The sequence below is a fragment of the Lepisosteus platostomus genome, chromosome 6, assembly GCF_059453375.1.
Source record: "Lepisosteus platostomus isolate fLepPlt1 chromosome 6, fLepPlt1.hap1, whole genome shotgun sequence".
NCBI lineage: Eukaryota > Metazoa > Chordata > Actinopteri > Semionotiformes > Lepisosteidae > Lepisosteus > Lepisosteus platostomus.
The window spans coordinates 54,275,311-54,292,028 of NC_142616.1; the positions used below are offsets into that span (position 1 = coordinate 54,275,311).

General features: G+C 34.9%; 1 protein-coding gene across 5 annotated transcripts in view; it reads left to right on the forward strand.

The window, feature by feature from the left end:
* Window positions 1-15,864, forward strand: part of LOC148661897 (contactin-4-like) — a 328,736-nt gene extending 312,872 nt beyond the window's left edge. For 3 of the 5 annotated variants that reach the window (XM_088636370.1, XM_088636368.1, XM_088636369.1), the window contains exons 13-23: window positions 2,986-3,161; window positions 4,469-4,589; window positions 5,964-6,122; window positions 6,937-7,086; window positions 7,604-7,674; window positions 8,929-9,163; window positions 9,928-10,043; window positions 10,825-11,011; window positions 12,066-12,178; window positions 12,477-12,645; window positions 13,406-15,864. In XM_088636370.1, the coding sequence (XP_088492496.1) occupies window positions 2,986-3,161; window positions 4,469-4,589; window positions 5,964-6,122; window positions 6,937-7,086; window positions 7,604-7,674; window positions 8,929-9,163; window positions 9,928-10,043; window positions 10,825-11,011; window positions 12,066-12,178; window positions 12,477-12,645; window positions 13,406-13,497 (1,589 nt within the window). In that variant the 3' untranslated portion in view covers window positions 13,498-15,864. The remainder of the gene's footprint in view (window positions 1-2,985; window positions 3,162-4,468; window positions 4,590-5,963; window positions 6,123-6,936; window positions 7,087-7,603; window positions 7,675-8,928; window positions 9,164-9,927; window positions 10,044-10,824; window positions 11,012-12,065; window positions 12,179-12,476; window positions 12,646-13,405) is intronic. The other 2 variants (XM_088636372.1, XM_088636371.1) reach the window with 2 other exon arrangements.
* The last annotated feature ends 854 nt before the right edge of the window (window positions 15,865-16,718 follow it).

Consider the following 16,718-nt stretch of genomic DNA (forward strand, 5'->3'; position numbering starts at 1 on the left):
CCACTGATATGGTTAAAAATTGCAGTGCAAACCATTTTCGTAGCATTGTAATCTAGCAGGCAAGGTTAAAGATAGATAATCTGAATTAGGATTAGAATCAGAATCACATTTATTCACCAAGTACATTTCATGTATAGTACAAGGAATTTACTCTGGTGTACTTGGTGCAATAAAAACATTCTACATATGCATTATCATACACAAACAAGACAATAGACTGGTTCTGGTTTTAATGGACTGATGTTATCTTCCTGAGGGAAGTTTATGGAATAGGTGGTAACCTCAGTGGCAGATGACAGCCAATGAGTCAGAGAAACAAAACCTTTATAAACAATATGGATGTGGTATAGGTCCAGGTGTGGGTCCAAGTATTCATATAGGTTTAATGGAATCTTTTAGTTTTTTTATATATTTATTATATATAGTATTAATGACATTATGATGATCTGGGGCCCTGTGTTCAATTCCGGACCTAGTTTGCTGTCTGCATGGAGTTTTTTATGTTCTCCCCGAATTGTGCTTTCCTTCCATAATACAAATACACACTACTGGGTTAATTGTTTCCTGAGAAAATTGACTGTAGTGTGAGTATGGGTGTGTTTGTGTCTATGTGTCTGCGATGGACTGACATCCCATTCAGGATGTATCCTGCCCTGTGCCCATTGCTTGCCTTGCGACCCTGTATCTGATAAAGCAGTTATAAAATGGGTCAACGGATGGACATTATCAGCATTAGCCTATCTACTGCATTTCTAAGCACTTAATCAAAAGTGTGCATTTGTGTGCATCCTGCAATTTTAAATTGCTTAATTCTCTTCATTAAAACAAATTGGCAAAACAAATTGCAAAGATTGAACCTAAAGACATTTAAAGGGTCAGGTCACGAAAAGTCTTCATGCAGCATTTCCAAAAGATGTCTGAATAACGTTTTTTCCATAGATTAGACTTTTTATACTTACTTTTTGCTCAGTCACATTCAATGATATAGTCTAAACCTGAAGCACCAACCATTTTCATAATATACAAATCTTTCAGGCTAGGGTTAGGGTTAGAGAATCAGTGAAACTAGACCTTTGTGAACAATGCATATGTGGTTTAAGTCCTAGTACCATTACAGATTTAGTGGAATCTTTGCATTTATTTGACTTTTTCATTGTTTTTAGGTTAAGGTTAGGTTGTTAGGTTTACTATTAGTGACATTTCAAATTTGAAGTTTCCATCTGTGTCTATTCTGCAATGCTAGATCATAGGGCATTCATCCTAATGTTTGACTCTGTGACTGGTTTGTGATATTCAGCTGGATATTAGAGAATGCATTTGGCAGGTGCTTAAAGATATTCCCATACCATGAATGCAATTTTACATTCTGTGATTAAATATGTTTTCTGTGTTTGTCTTGACATTTATGATAACACATTAGGTTAGCCAGGTTGTAATTGGATAGCAAAAGGCCCTCAAAGCATGGTTTTGCAGTGCTATCAATAAGGGCTTGTCTGTTAAATGAACTCATTGAACTGTGCTGTGACTTCTCACATCTCTGTGCAACCCATTTTTGTTTTGTTTGTTTTTTTAGGTTGTCATATTGTTTTGATAAGCAGATGCAGAATTTGTGGATGCAAGAAATTTGTTTTTTTTTAGATAAAGAGTAGAAATGTACCCTCCCATACCATGAGGAGTTACCCTGAAATAGGTGAGCTGAGTAGACAAACGTCAAGAGAAATCGATGAACGTCTCCAGTCTACAGAAAACACATATTGTTGCCATAATGGCAGAGTGGAAGTACAGTAGGGAAACATAGGAAGATGTTATAACTATTCATGGCATGAACTGTCTGAGTCTGCAGGATTTAACTGATATTGGCAAACAAAGTCATTGCCCCACCTTTTAGAGCTCACTTGGGCTTCTCATTTTTACTCAGAGGGTTGGGAAGTTGCCACCTTTAGTGTTGATCATCATTATGAGTTGCACATGTCAGGAACTACTTTGGGGATGGTAGTTTTTTTTTATCTGTGTGTCAAAGATTACAGTTTGCCGTGTGACCATTTTCTTATGTTTAAATAGACAGCAATTTTGGAACAATAAAATGAAAATTACATGTCAGCTAAACATGTTGAACATGGGGTGAGGGAAAAACACAGCTAAACTTTATAATTTGAGGCATTTTCCAGTTAATTTTTTGAAAAGAAAGTGTAAATGTTAAGTTTCCCAGTTCACCTGAGCTATGTTCTGCTTGTGTTTGTGTGTTAAATTACCAGAATAAATATTACCTATGAACATTCATTGTTTAGCCTAAAAAGTGATTAAATTGTTTTCTGTTTTCAGAATGTTTATAGCATGTGTCCTGCAGCTCCACCAAAAGGGAAAAAATGCATCCTGCTTTATAAGAGCAGAGACACTTTTATGGTGCAGACTACAGTTACCCAATGTAAGGCTGAAAACAAAAGAACATTAAGATTGTCATTCCGCCAATGAAAAATCAAGCAAATATTCTTACTTTAAACTTTAAAAAATCCTTTAACAGGGTTGTAGATGTTTTAAATGTATAAAAGTATTATACATTTTAATACTAAATAAAGGCTTAAATGTGTGGTAACAGTGACACCTACAGTTATCATGTTCTTTCTGTGCATAGAATAGATGTACAGTGCATACATTTTTTTTTACCTCCGTTCCAACATTTTCTGGAAAAACCCTTTGTGTAAGTGGAGCAAGTTTAATTTATTTTTTCCTTAAATATGTTATTTCCTTTAATTCAGGGAGGAAACATGTCTTTGTGTACCTGGGTTAGTTTTGTAAATAATGCAGACACCATCACCAGTAAACCTTCGACTCATACTGTAACTGGATTTTAGAATAAACTAAATTTTACGTCTGACTTTTCACACCCTAAACTACCATGTGAAAGATTTGCATTTAGTTTGCTGTGTTATTAGTCTGTGACTTTGATTGAAATACACATGCTAACTTGTTTCCTTTGTTTTTTAGATCCAACTGTTATTACTGTACCTCCTTCTAGTATGGATGTTACAGTTGGAGAAAGCATAGTTCTTCAGTGCCAGGTGTTGCATGATCCATCTCTTGATATTAAATTCACATGGTTCTTCAATGGGCAGCCCATTAATTTTGGAAGCCATAGAGGTTACTTTGAAAAAGTTGGTGGTGTAAGTATATGAAGCCTTCTGTTGTGTTTGCTTGCTATTCTGTTTAGCAATTTCCCTCATACAGTTTTGATAGTCTTGCCAGGTAAATGTAATAGACTTCATCCAATTTCTGTAATATTACCTTGTGGTTGTCAAAGCACAGCACATACTGTATGGTAACAGAAACAGTGTGATGCATAATGAATATACAGAGTGGAACAAATTTTGCCATGTAGTAAATTACTACTATTTTATTTATGACTCTGAAGTTAGAGGAAAGCTTATCAGGAAAACAGTCACATTGCAATTGGAAAATAGAAGAAAATAAAAAGCAGGTGTATTTCTACTAGATAAGTACTATAATACCTTCTTTCACATCTACCTTCCCTTCTGTAATAATCATATATATTGTTGTAGGGATTAGAAAAGGGTCATATATACAGTATGTATGTGTGTGTACCAAAATAAAACAAAGCATTTAAATTGTATTTTTTCTTTACTGTGGTGTGGAAGGTTATCATCATTAATTCACTGCAGAAATTACAATGGTTTGGGGATTTGCAACTGAAACCTTTAGTTGGGATTTTAGACTTTCCATTGCCATAATAAATTATCCCCCTTTCCCAATAAATTCCTTTTATGCAATTCTTAATTGAAACCTAGTGAATCTTGTTAATCGTACTGCCTTGGCCAGGTTTAGTTTATTATTGCATTTGACACTCTTATGCTTTGCCCTGATTAAGAGAGGAGACAGATTGGTAACCAATATTAGAAATACAAAAGGGCAAAGAATGTTCTTTGAAAATATAAGTGTTGATACCACAGCGCTCAAACTTTCTTTTACAATTTAAAAATATAACTTAAGAACAGTAATCTTTCTGAGATCCTTTGTGTACTGAACCTGTTAAAATGAATGTAGAAATTAATCTACAGGTAATGCCAAGACGTTTACAGTACATTCCATGTGCATAAAGCAATTAAATTACTTGATGCAATGCAGTACAGAAATGCACATGTGAAATATGATTATTAAATAACTAAATATGGTTAAGTTCAATATGTCTAAACTTAATGCACTTCACTGCAAAGAATTAAGGACAAGCACATAATATTTATGCACAAATATATAAACAGCAACTGAGAATAAGCGATTTTGAATTGTTCTGAAAGCTACCATCATGTTATATCAAAAGCTTTGGTTTTCTGGTTTGTACAGTATATCGTTTTTAAAGTTCTCTTTGTCCATGGTGAAAAAAGAAGGTTTATGTGAAATAAACTACAAATAAGAAATAATTCCATTTACATTTTCTCTTTGTTTCTATTGTTAGCAGCACTCTGCAGGAGATATTATGATTCGAAATGTACAGCTGAGGGATTCTGGGAAATATACCTGCGTGGTGCAGACAAATGTTGACAGCATTTCTGCTGGGGCTGATCTTATTGTCAGAGGTAATGTATACATTTTATTTATATGTGTTTTTTGTGCCTGCTATTGTTTTTTGTACTTACAGAGAAGTACTGCTGATACCACGTACAAATCCTTTGCTGGCTTAGAAATGGATCACATACAGTATACTAGCTTTCAGTTTTAGGAAGTGGAGAACAATTATTAAATATATTTCCAAAATTAATTAAGATAGATAGATACTTTATTGATCCCGTGAGGGAAATTGCAGTGCAACAGCAGCTTAACACACACAACACAGCCACAGTGTAACGAATTATATACTAATAGTACAATACATACAATACAATACAAGAGTTACTCACAGTCCGGACACACAAGAGGAAACTAGAACAGAACAGTACACAGAAAATCGTATCACACGTATGAATATAAATATAGATGTAACCATAGATATAAATATAAATATAAATGTATTGCACAGGTCCCTGGCATATATTGCACAAAAGTGGTTGTAAACGGGAAAAAGAAAAAGAAAAAGAAAATTAAATATATAGATTCAATATGTTGTCCATATGCTCTTTTTCATTCATTTTTAAGTTGTTTTATAAGGTCAGCTAGAATTATTTATCCACAAATTTACATATTCTGATTCTGTGATATAAATAGATCACTTACAGAACATTATTAATTGTAATTGTTATTCATTGTTAGAAGTTTGAGGAATTTGTCAAAAACTGGTAGACAGTTATACAGTATCTCCCATATAACTTCATTAAATGAATGAGAAATAGACTACTATAAATGCCAAATACAGTATATAACAGTCTTACCACCTTGCATTCTGTTATCATCCATACATTAAGCAAAGGTGGATCTTATCAATACTGGCGTGGGGAACTTGAAGGATAACAAGATTGCTACTGTATGTAAGTGGTAGAACTGTATGTTGGTTCACCGGTTGGTGGTTCTCTTTGATCTGTAAATCCAAGCCAGTGCCCCAGTATGGTGATGAAGACATGGTGCTGTAGGAGGTTTTGTCCTATGGATTAGAGCTTAAACCAAGATTCCAACAATTTGTCAACAAAGATCTTTTGTCATTATTCATAAGAGTAAGGGTTTTATCCCCTTAATTTCTCGCTTCTTAACCTGATGTGCTCTGCAGTAAGCCTGTCGCTGCATAATGCCTGCTATACTTCACTTTGGTGGGGGCTACACTTACCATCAGTTCTTTGTGAAACCTGCCAAAAGTGCTTTTATATTTACAAAGAAATATGAGCTGTAAATGGTTATGATTAATAATGTAATAAAACATATTTTACCAGCTGTATACATGGGCTGGAGGCATCAATTAATAATGAGAGCACTCTTCCGTATTTTTACAACTATTGTTAGCTTCACTGTTCTCTGTGTTTTAGGTCCACCGGGTCCACCAGAAAGCATAAGAGTAGAAGAAATCACTGATACGACAGCTGTGCTTTCCTGGAGGCCAGGCCCTGATAATCACAGTCCAATTACCATTTATACCATCCAGGCAAGAACTCCATTCTCTGTGGGCTGGCAGGCTGTCACAACAGGTAGGCACTAAATTTAGAAGGGCCTGAAACCAGCATTCACTAGATGTGACAAAGAAATTAGGTTCTTTCTTCCTTAAGGATGCTTTTTTTCATCCAAACTATATGCAACTAAATATAATATAATAATTAAAAAGATTGTACTCTGTTACCTTTTAAAATATACATATAGTTTATAGTTGATATTCAGCCTGTTGTCAGAAAGCAACTTTATATTCCTGTTCAGTGTTTTGGGAACCTATCCAGCATACAAAGCACATGGACACTGTTACAGGGCAAACACACAATTAAGAGACATCAGTTAACCTAACAAGCATGTCTTTGGAAGGTGGCAGGAAACCAGGGCAGCTGGCAAAAGTCCACATAAACCCGAGAAAAATATGCAAACTGCACACAGAAGTACATCTTAATTGAAATCTTCTACTAAAATGTTTAGAAGTATACAAAGTATCATATATGCCATTATTTATTTTATTGTATCATAATTACAGCAATAATTTACATAATACTTGAATTGGAGGCTAACCTCACATAACAGGAATCCCTTTCTGTAACAGCAAGCATTTAGAATGACTGCTCCTGCCTAACTCATCATGAGGCAAACTTCCAACTACCTTGTAGTTTCTCTGCAACTAATGCATCTGTGTATTCTGTCCAGTTACAGTATACGTCTATATAAGTGCATATTGTGACAGATGTCAAGAGCATTTTTTTAACGCTGATGTCTGAAGCACCTTCCTGCTTATCTTTTTCTTACATCGGTATTTCAAACAGAGTAGGCCAGCCAGTAAGTGCATCTCTTGTGGTTTCTCCTCAGTTCCTGAAGTCATAGGAGGCAGACAATTGAGGGCCACAGTGGTAGACCTAAACCCATGGGTTGAGTATGAGTTCCGGGTGGTAGCCAGCAATGCTGTTGGGATTGGGGAACCAAGTAAACCTTCAAGAAAAGCAAGGAGTAAGGAGACCCGTGAGTTTTTTTTTCATTCACTAACTGATTTTTCTAGCTTGTTTGGGCTAAACAGTATTCAAAACATGTTGTTCCAGAGCCAGGATTGTTTTAATCATGAAGCAGAGCACCACAAATGAGCATGTGCACATTTGTTTTATACTTTGCCTAGCTATTTTCAATGCAAATACCAAACCCTGTAGTTTTCTACATAACCATTTTCCCTAGTTCACTAATTTTGCATGGCTGCATTATCTGTGGGAAAGAAAACTGTTCATGAGTGCCCAGATAAAATACTCTTCTGCAGCTGTACTGTACTTTCCTGCCTGACTTCTTCTGTTACGCAGGAAGGTTATTCTCTATTTAAATCTGGGCCACTTCTGCATACACCAGTTGGTTTAAGTGTAGGCTGATTTGCCGTTATTCATACTGCACTTTAAACCTACTGTAAATTGATTATCTTTTTAAAGTGAGAATGAATAAAACAAAACTCAGCAGAGTTTAACAGAGGATTAAAAATAGGCTTCTCTTCTCCCAGTTCCGAAGGTCACCCCGTCTAATGTAAGTGGAGGTGGCGGCAGTCGCTCTGAATTAGTGATCACTTGGGAGGTAAGAAGACCACTGTATTATACTTTTACCCTTTGAATTAAAGCTAGACCCCATTATTCTCTGTAGATCTTGGCTTTTGTAGGATTAATAACTACAGTCAGACTTAATATATGGAGTTTCATTTTAAGGAAAGAGAAGCAATAAATGGTATTATCGCCCAAGGGGAGAGGAAAGTGCCTCTGAGGTTTAATAATCTAATTAGACTGAATGGTTCTTCCAAAGTTACAAGCAACTTTCCAAAGGCCTTTTAGGACTTTTTTTTCCTTTCAGTTTCCTTTTTTTTCAGCAGCCTCAATCATTTATCATGGATGGCAACTGAAAAGGGGGTTGCCGAAATTATTAATTCACAGCTGGTAGAAAAAATACCTCATTTTGAATAGGCAGAATTTGACAATTTAATTGGTATATCCCATTAAACTGTAATTCCTTAGAAACAAAAAATACTTGTTTGTTGAGCCCACTATAAATTATACATAATTTATTTTAAACCATTTTAACACACAGTGACTACTAAGGTAACAACAGAAACTCTTCTGTCAGCAGATGTTGGTGTGTGTGTGTTTGCATATGCTTTAAGCTTCCCCCTCCCCCCCACCCCCCCACCTACCAACACTTGAACTATGTTGGGCCATTTAAGTCACATCAAATCAAGGATTCTGACAGTCTAGCAGGTCTGGGCAGTTAGCTGCCTTGAGAAGGATGGCCATGTTCGTTAAGAGTTTGTCACATTGGCAGCAAAATGCTAACTGGTGTCAACACTTGTTTTTCATCTATGCAATAGGATATAATGTACCCCTTCCATGTGGCAGTCCCTCTATTTAGCAATTAGAGGTTATACTAAGTGTAGGGAAGAGTTTTGGGAGCAAAATTCACTTCACCGTTTAGTCATTTTAGATTTAATTATAAAAAGGACTTGTTACTGCGCTTCACCTTCTGTTGCTCATAAAGAATATCTTTGTTGGATGTCCTAGGCAGGTGATTAAATACAAAAATAATTAATAAGAAAGGAAATGTTAAAATACCCAGGTCAATTTAAAAACAAAAGGATAGCTAGGTGTCCACAGGATTTAATGAGAGACCTTTCTGAGAAGCTGCCTGATGTTCCCTCAAATTGTGTAAAGATAAAACTGTCAAAAATAGTTGTATATAATAGTTCAGATTTTTCTGGATTAAAAGGGAATATGCAAATCCATTAATTAGTGGGAACCTTTTGGAGAATAAACCTGAAGTTAATGGCTGTTGTTTTTCGCACAGCCTGTTCCCGATGAGTTGCAGAATGGGAGAGAGTTCGGCTACGTTGTTGCCTTCAGACCACTAGGAGCTACAAGCTGGATGAAAGCAGTAGTGCCTTCTGCTGACGCCTCAAAATATGTTTTCAAAGATGAAAGCATGCCACCATTATCACCTTTTGAAGTTAAAGTGGGAGTTTACAATAGCAAAGGAGAAGGTCCCTTTGGATCCACAACCACCATATTCTCTGCAGAAGAAGGTACTGTAGCTGAACATCTTTTAACTAAAACTATCTGAAAGCACAGTTTACAGCATGGGCAGTAAACTCTTGATCTACTTTCATATTACAGAAAGTTATTATGTACATACTGTAACATCTGCAAAAGTAATAACTGAGTTTCTAATAGTTTTCCCTCTTTTGTGGCAACTTGTTCAGAAATTCAATTATCAGTATCATGTTACCTAATACCCTGTAAATCTATACCAGTACCTTGATATATAGTAATCATTCATGTTTAGTACTTACTGTATATTGTAATTAACCATAGAAATGGTGCAGACATTGCTAAACCATTACAAACATTTTCCATGTCTATATAAATTTATGATTTAACTGACTTTGCACATGCTGTTGTTTTCTTAAAAAATTAACACACATTATGTCAATGTATAATGTATTTATTAATGTTTCAAAACCAATTATCTCGCTTGTTTTTTTTTTCATTTTAACAAGAACCCTATAGTGGCATAACTGCAGATTCATTTCTTGATCTTTAAAATTACATCCTTTTTCTGAATTAAATCATGTATTTTAAACAGCAGTGATCTTGTTTAATATTGATAGCTTTCTTATTTTGTAAAAAAAAAATGTACGTTTGTCTTTTCTTGAATCTTTCCCTTATCATTTAAAGTTTTGGATCATCTAAACTAAAACTGATCCATGATCAAACAGATGATCAGCTGTCTTGTAGGGTTGACTGAGCCCGACAGTGTTTTTTATTAATTATTGTTATTTTAACCTAGAACCTGGCAGGGCACCAAACAAAGTGAGAGCGAAGAGCCTCTCTGCTTATGAAATTGAAGTTTCCTGGAAACCTATCCCCTGGAACACAAACAGAAGAAGAGTTTTGGGATATGAGGTAAGAACGAAGTGGTGCATAACAGCCAATCTTCATGCAGTTAACTGCATTATCTAGTGAAGGTCTCCATGCAGCTACATGTCTCTGTGTGAGAAAGATGTGCCATAAGGCTCTGCTAATAATGGAAACTAATAATTGAGTACCAAAGGAAACATTATGTCTTATTCTGTTTCATAATTTATGGGACTCAGTGGTTTCTTCTGTTTATACAGCAGGAATTTGAAGTAACAGCTGATTATGTATTTTCGAGCGTAGCATCTAATTGAGTAAAAATGTACAGTAGGTTGACTCTATTGGCATATGGGAGAGCGATACACTGCATCAACAGACAAAATATTGAGTTCAGTCTCCAAAGACTGTTGGCTAAAAGTAGGGGAGGCTTTCTTTAATGTAATTGCTTTTTAATAGAGTGCATCTAAATTGAAAGATTCAATCTATGAGGCGCTGTGGTAGTTATGTACAAAATAACGGTTATGTTGCTCAGTAATCAAATATATATTTTCTGTGGTTTATTAAACATAAAGTGATTAGATATGGCCAGGGTAAATAGCCAATAGATTACAATCTTTCTTGTCAATATTTTTTCTTCATTGTATTGACGTCTTCATGACACACAGTGATACACAAGGGTATCATGACTGCCATGGGCATTGTAGAACTCTCATAATTCTGACAACATTTATAAACAACGTATATGACATGGGTCTAAACATTTGGTAATTATAGGAATTACTCTAATAAAAATCTGTTAAAATACTACTTCTGCTAACTTTCTTTATAGCTGAGATGCTGGGCAAGCAAAGAAAAGGAGGAGACAGCAAGGGTTGTGAGGACACAGGGAAACAGAACATCTGAGGTTATCCGTGGATTGAACGGAAACACTCTGTATTACATTACTGTGCAAGCTTACAGCACAGCAGGAGTGGGACCAAGCAGCAATATTGTGAATGTCACCACCAGAAAACCACGTGAGTGTCTGCTTTGCGATTGTTTTTCACATCTCAATAATGAAAATGTACTTTTTTCCCCAAGTGTGGGAACCACTACTTCTTAACAGAAACAACGATGGTGCCATTGACTGCATTTAATTTAGATTTTGTGACAAATCTAATTCCACAAACCAAACACAGCCGTACTTAAATCTTTTTTCATTTTTTTTATAAAGTGGTCCCAGTGGACCTCTCTCTCCCTTTTCTGTGTTGTATCTCAAAACTAATGAATTGCTCTTCATCCCCTTAACTCAAATTCCTGCTTTGAACATAGCACTAAACAATTTTGAAATCGAAAAAATTAATCTTCTTACCAAATCAGAACTATTTGAATTAACTTAAGCAATGACATGTATCATAGTCACATGAATGCAGGTATGGGTTTGCAGAATTTCTGAATGTTACAGATAGATAGAACAATGCCAGTTGTGTTTTGAAAGACTAAAAAACATTTAAAATATAGATTGATTAAATGATTAAATGAAAACTCCAGCAGGTCTCTACCAGTTGCAGAAACAAGATTAACTTGCATAGTTTATTTTTTTCACTTGCTTCTATTATCATTTTGTAGAATATGCTATTAAAGTGGGGATATGAAAATACATTCAGGGTTTTTTTTAATGTATATTAAATGCAGAAACTGGGAATAGAATCTGTATTGCCAGGAATTGTCTGTATAGCTCCAGGACTCCATAGCTCCATTAGCCAAGCTGAAGATGCCAGAAACATATCTCTACCCCAAGAATTTTGTTGTTAGAGTAGATGTCAAAGAGGTTCTGAATTCAGTGTAACCTTATAGTCATATGGATGTCATCAATTTAACTATGATTGTGGTGATGACATTGATTCAGTAACAACTTCTCATAGCAAATTTTATAAGCCTCTTATCATTTTTTTTATTATAGCATTATATCTAATATACTACTTCTTTCATCAGCTTTTATTTGTTTTATTAATTGGATTTTAACTCAATATGTTTTCCATTATTATTTTATTATGCATTTTCAATAAAATAGGTTTTGCTGTTTTCCAGCACCTAGTCAACCACCTTTGAAAGTTATGTGGATTACGTTAAACTCCAAAGTCATATTAAACTGGGAACATGTTAAAGCTCTAGAGAATGAATCAGAAGTCACAGGATATAAGGTAAGCTGGTTCTATTATAGTTTTCTATTACTTGCTTTTTTCATAAAATAGATTCCTCTCAAAGCCAGGTATACAGTATATGTTGTTTCACATTGTACTCTGTACATCTCTATTCATAATTCAGCTACAATTGGAGGGCTCATATCCAACAGATCAAAGATTAACATATCATTCATAACACACATCTGCATGTTAGGTTTGCATGTTACAGTGTGTAATTTTATCTTCTCTGAATTGCTCAGTATTTCATTTTGTCTTGAACTTTTCAACAGTTAAACTTTGCTCCTTAACTTTTTAGGTGCTATACAAATGCAACAAACAAAGCAGCACCAATGTTGTAGAAACTAATACAACATCAGTGGAACTTTCCTTGCCTAGTGATGAAGAGTATATCATACAAATCAAGCCTTTTAGTGATGGAGGTGAAGGGAGAAGCAGTAAACAGATAACTATTCCCAGAATATCAGGTAAATTGTCTGATACCAGAATGAAGTTACTGTCCAGATCTTTACTCTTGAGCACCAGCGAATACAGTCCGGTAGATCAGATCTTAATCCTGCTTCTGGTGTACTGCTGATTCTACTCCACATTTTCGTTCAATCTCAGGATTCAATAACTAACTCTAATTAAAGGGGAACTGCAACACTATTTTTATATTTTAGGGTTAGAAAGAAGGGGCATTTATGAGTGCATTTCAAACCACAATTGATATCACAAAATAGACAACATTTCCAGGTATGCACAGCAATTCTCTGCAATTTAATAAGAGGCAACTGCACTTCCAGTAAGGTTAAGCGGCCCTATTACATTGTGTTCAAGTAGGTTTCTGAATGCATCCCTTTTAATCCAATAGAAATATCGCTCTCGACTTTGAGATATTTTGTTCAACAAATACAACTCACTTGTTAACTCTGCATGCAAATCAAGTTAAAACATTTCTGCAGTGTACTTATTCACTCATCCAGTTATTACGGTGACTAGTGAACAGGAAGGGCCACTTCATCTTGCAATTCTCATAAAATTTTGCCTGTTATATTATTTCTAATGAATAGAACTACTTTTTTATGAATAAATGTCTTTTTTTATTCACCGTTCTTGCCTAACTTGTTGAAGTTAATTTCTCAAAATGTGCACATCAGTCTCAGTTAATAAGGTTTTAAGTTGTGGCTGTTTGTTCAACCTAACTTCACAAGTATAACCAAAATGGTCTCTTTTCTCTGCTTACAGGTCAAAAAGCCATTGGTTCAGCTTCCAAAGTCTCCACTTTATCAGCACTAAGTACAATAGCACTCTCCTTCACAGCGAGATCAACATTATGACACAAATATACAGTGGACTTTGAATTTAATGAGGAGGTGGCATTATAAAGACTCATAAATGTACTTAAACTACCAACCAATCTTGCTGATCTACATAGGTCCTATGTTTAGACTTCAAACAAAGTACCACAAAACTGAAAAACCTTCAAATTTAATCTTGAGTTTCCTTGCAGAACCTGAAATGCACTGAAACATCTTTAATATGTTCTTACCAAAGCAGCTTTCATAAAATGTTCTTATATGCATATTTTGTATGACTTATTTAGCTTTTTATAGATTTAATTAAATAAATTGAGAGGGAGGTTTCCTTTTTCACTCTCTTAGAGCAGGTGTTGTGTAAACAGCAAACAGCTGCCGAGTGTAAGTAAGGATAACTTTCTCTGTATAGTAAGTGCTTAGAAGTTTGATTGTTACTCATTGAATACCCAAAGCTGCCTGTCACTGTTTTTGGAAATGCCATGATCCACCTATTACAGTGTTTTACAGTGTGCAAGAAAAGTACATTAACTATTCCAGTGTCACCAACAGGTGGCTAGATATAGTTGAAATGACCTTCCATAAAAAGCCCCATTGCAAAACTATGTAGGTATTATATTCAAGTGCAGATCAATGAGAATCTCTGCCTGCGCTGAAAGGATGCCTTGTCCTCAGATGCCTAAAACGCTTTCATAATTTCTAAAGACTTTAAAAATAGTCTTGCATTGTACTCTGAGTGTTTTCTACTGGGTAGATGAAAGTTGACTATGGTATATTGATAGCTACCATTATGTGTGGTAGCTGTGCATGTGAGTTGAGTATTTCATTGAAGTTTGACTATGTTTGCAAAATTAAAAGGAGCTAACACATTGCAATTATGGCATTGACTATAAGAAGCATGAACATTGACTAATTTAAGATTTTCCCACTTTATTTAATCTATCTATATACTGTATGAAGATGTCTTCAGAGGAGAAAAATGTTTTTTTCTCATTGTGCTATTTCTTCTGTACAAGTCAAAAGTGTTTACTGTACACAAGGAAAAAAATGTACTTCATCAGTTTAATTTATTTCAAGTTCCAAGACTCTACATCTTTAACCTGTTCTTGGGTAGCTCCTAAAAGAAAAATAGCTCTTTTACTGATCATTTGTAAAGCAAATGAAATGCATTCATTTTTCCTAATGGTGAAAGGAAAGAATACTTCACTCTTCTCTGCACTTCCATTTTCTTCAATTTCATTAAGCATTGCGATACATTTATCACAAACTGCCATGTTCACAGCCAAGCTGCCTGTTTGAATGTTTTCTTAATACAAGTGATGTGGTGATCCCATTGTTTTTGCTTTTTTTTCTCTTGAAGCTGGTGGAATCTGTTTAAAACCAGGCCCTACATGGTGTTTAGGTTCTTTCTTTGCGACGTTTGTATACGGAAACTGGTCTCCTCAGGATCTTTTAGAGCCTTAACTTGCACAAAAAGAAAAATGCATCATTATTATTATATTGTTTTTATGTTTTTGAAACTACAGCAAGTTAAAGAACATGGGATGTTCGCGAAGGTTGACTGGCATTATTTATTGGCACAGTTACACTGTGGATGAACTGTACTGGTCAGCATTAACGTATTGTGTAGACTATTTACACCAGACTTACAGAGCTGAGGTTCGATGGTGAGTCATGTATAAGTATAAAACAACACCATATATTTTACATCTGATAACATTATGGGTCTTCTACCTGCAGAATTCAAAGATAATAAAATGCTGCTGGGTTTCTCTTTCTTTCCAATTTGTTGTATGATGAAGTATGAGACTGGTACAGTATGTACAGTAACTTGTTTTTTGGTGAAGTCCAGGTAGTGTTTAGCACCCAAAGCAACACAATTTAGGGTATAATAACTGTTAGAAAACATATATAAATATGATATATATGTTGAGGTCTAGGAAAATGTGTAATGTACCTTTTGTATTCTTCAGATAATGAATATAGAACGAACTTTATATTAAAAGGAAAACTTTCTTATAGTCTAATTTCTTGTGTTTATATGTAAAAACGCATTTCTTTTTTAAATGTTTCATACTGTAACTAAATGTTATTCCGCATGAAAGTATCAGCTTTTCTTTCTTCCATTTTGTTGATCAACTGAAAGCTGAGGTTTCTACGTTTGAATTCAGGTGGCAGGGTAGAATTGGGAAAATATTGTTAGATTCTGACTTTTTTGTCCTGCAGGCTAAGGCCAAAACTGCCTTCCACTCTTTATTAAGTATCTTGGAAAGTACCCTTGCTCTCTTCTAGTTGCGTATTGGAACTTTTACTATCAAAGGTCTAATTAATGTATTTTTTTTAATCTTCTAATAATTGAGTTACTGAATAAATATCAATCATTTTTAAACATGTTTTCTATTTGTTTTGCTCACTGTGTTTCTGAATGGGGTTCCTGTGTGGTTCATCTGGCACAAGAGGTCACAGGCTGAGCTGTACAGTCTAGTCCTTACCAGTGAGAATACAAGATATCATTAGACAACTGTGACCCGGATTTGCCAAGCAGCAGTGCAAAGCTGACCTAATTCTCCCCATAGGCACTGTGGTATTTGTAGCATGAAAAATGGCAAATGTGTCTGACAAGTGCATATTGTGCAGGAAATCATGCACAGTTCTCAACCAGTGGTTTCCTATATGTGATTTGTGTTTCAAACTAAAACCATGCAGCATAAGCTGTGTTTCTATGCTGAAAAATACACATTTTGGAAAAACACTGGGCTAAGGCACCGAATATGTCTATAAATAGTCATATACAGTATATGTGGTAACATGCTTTTACTTAGCTATACTTCTTAAAATAATTTACCCAGAGTATGTAGTATTTATTTTTAAGAAAGTATAAATAAGTACCCTAGTATAAATGGAAATGTTTTAAGTATGATCTTTATATACATTCTTCCTGCATTGATAACATTCTCAGTTTTTCAAAAAGTGATTCAGTAATAACTGGTGGACAATAATGAGAAATGGGAAGTGAAGCTAAGAAATTGTGAAATAGATCACTTGGTTAATTATAAAAGAAACAGAAATAGGACTACGTTCACTATGCCTGTTCAACTAAAGATACAGTACCTTGGTTAGATTTGCAATATTTTCAAGATATCTGATGTTACTGATACAGTATAAAACTACAACTGGTACTTTTGGATCAGAATACATTGATACATTATGAGTGCAGTATATATTTTTTGGAAAATTAAACATAG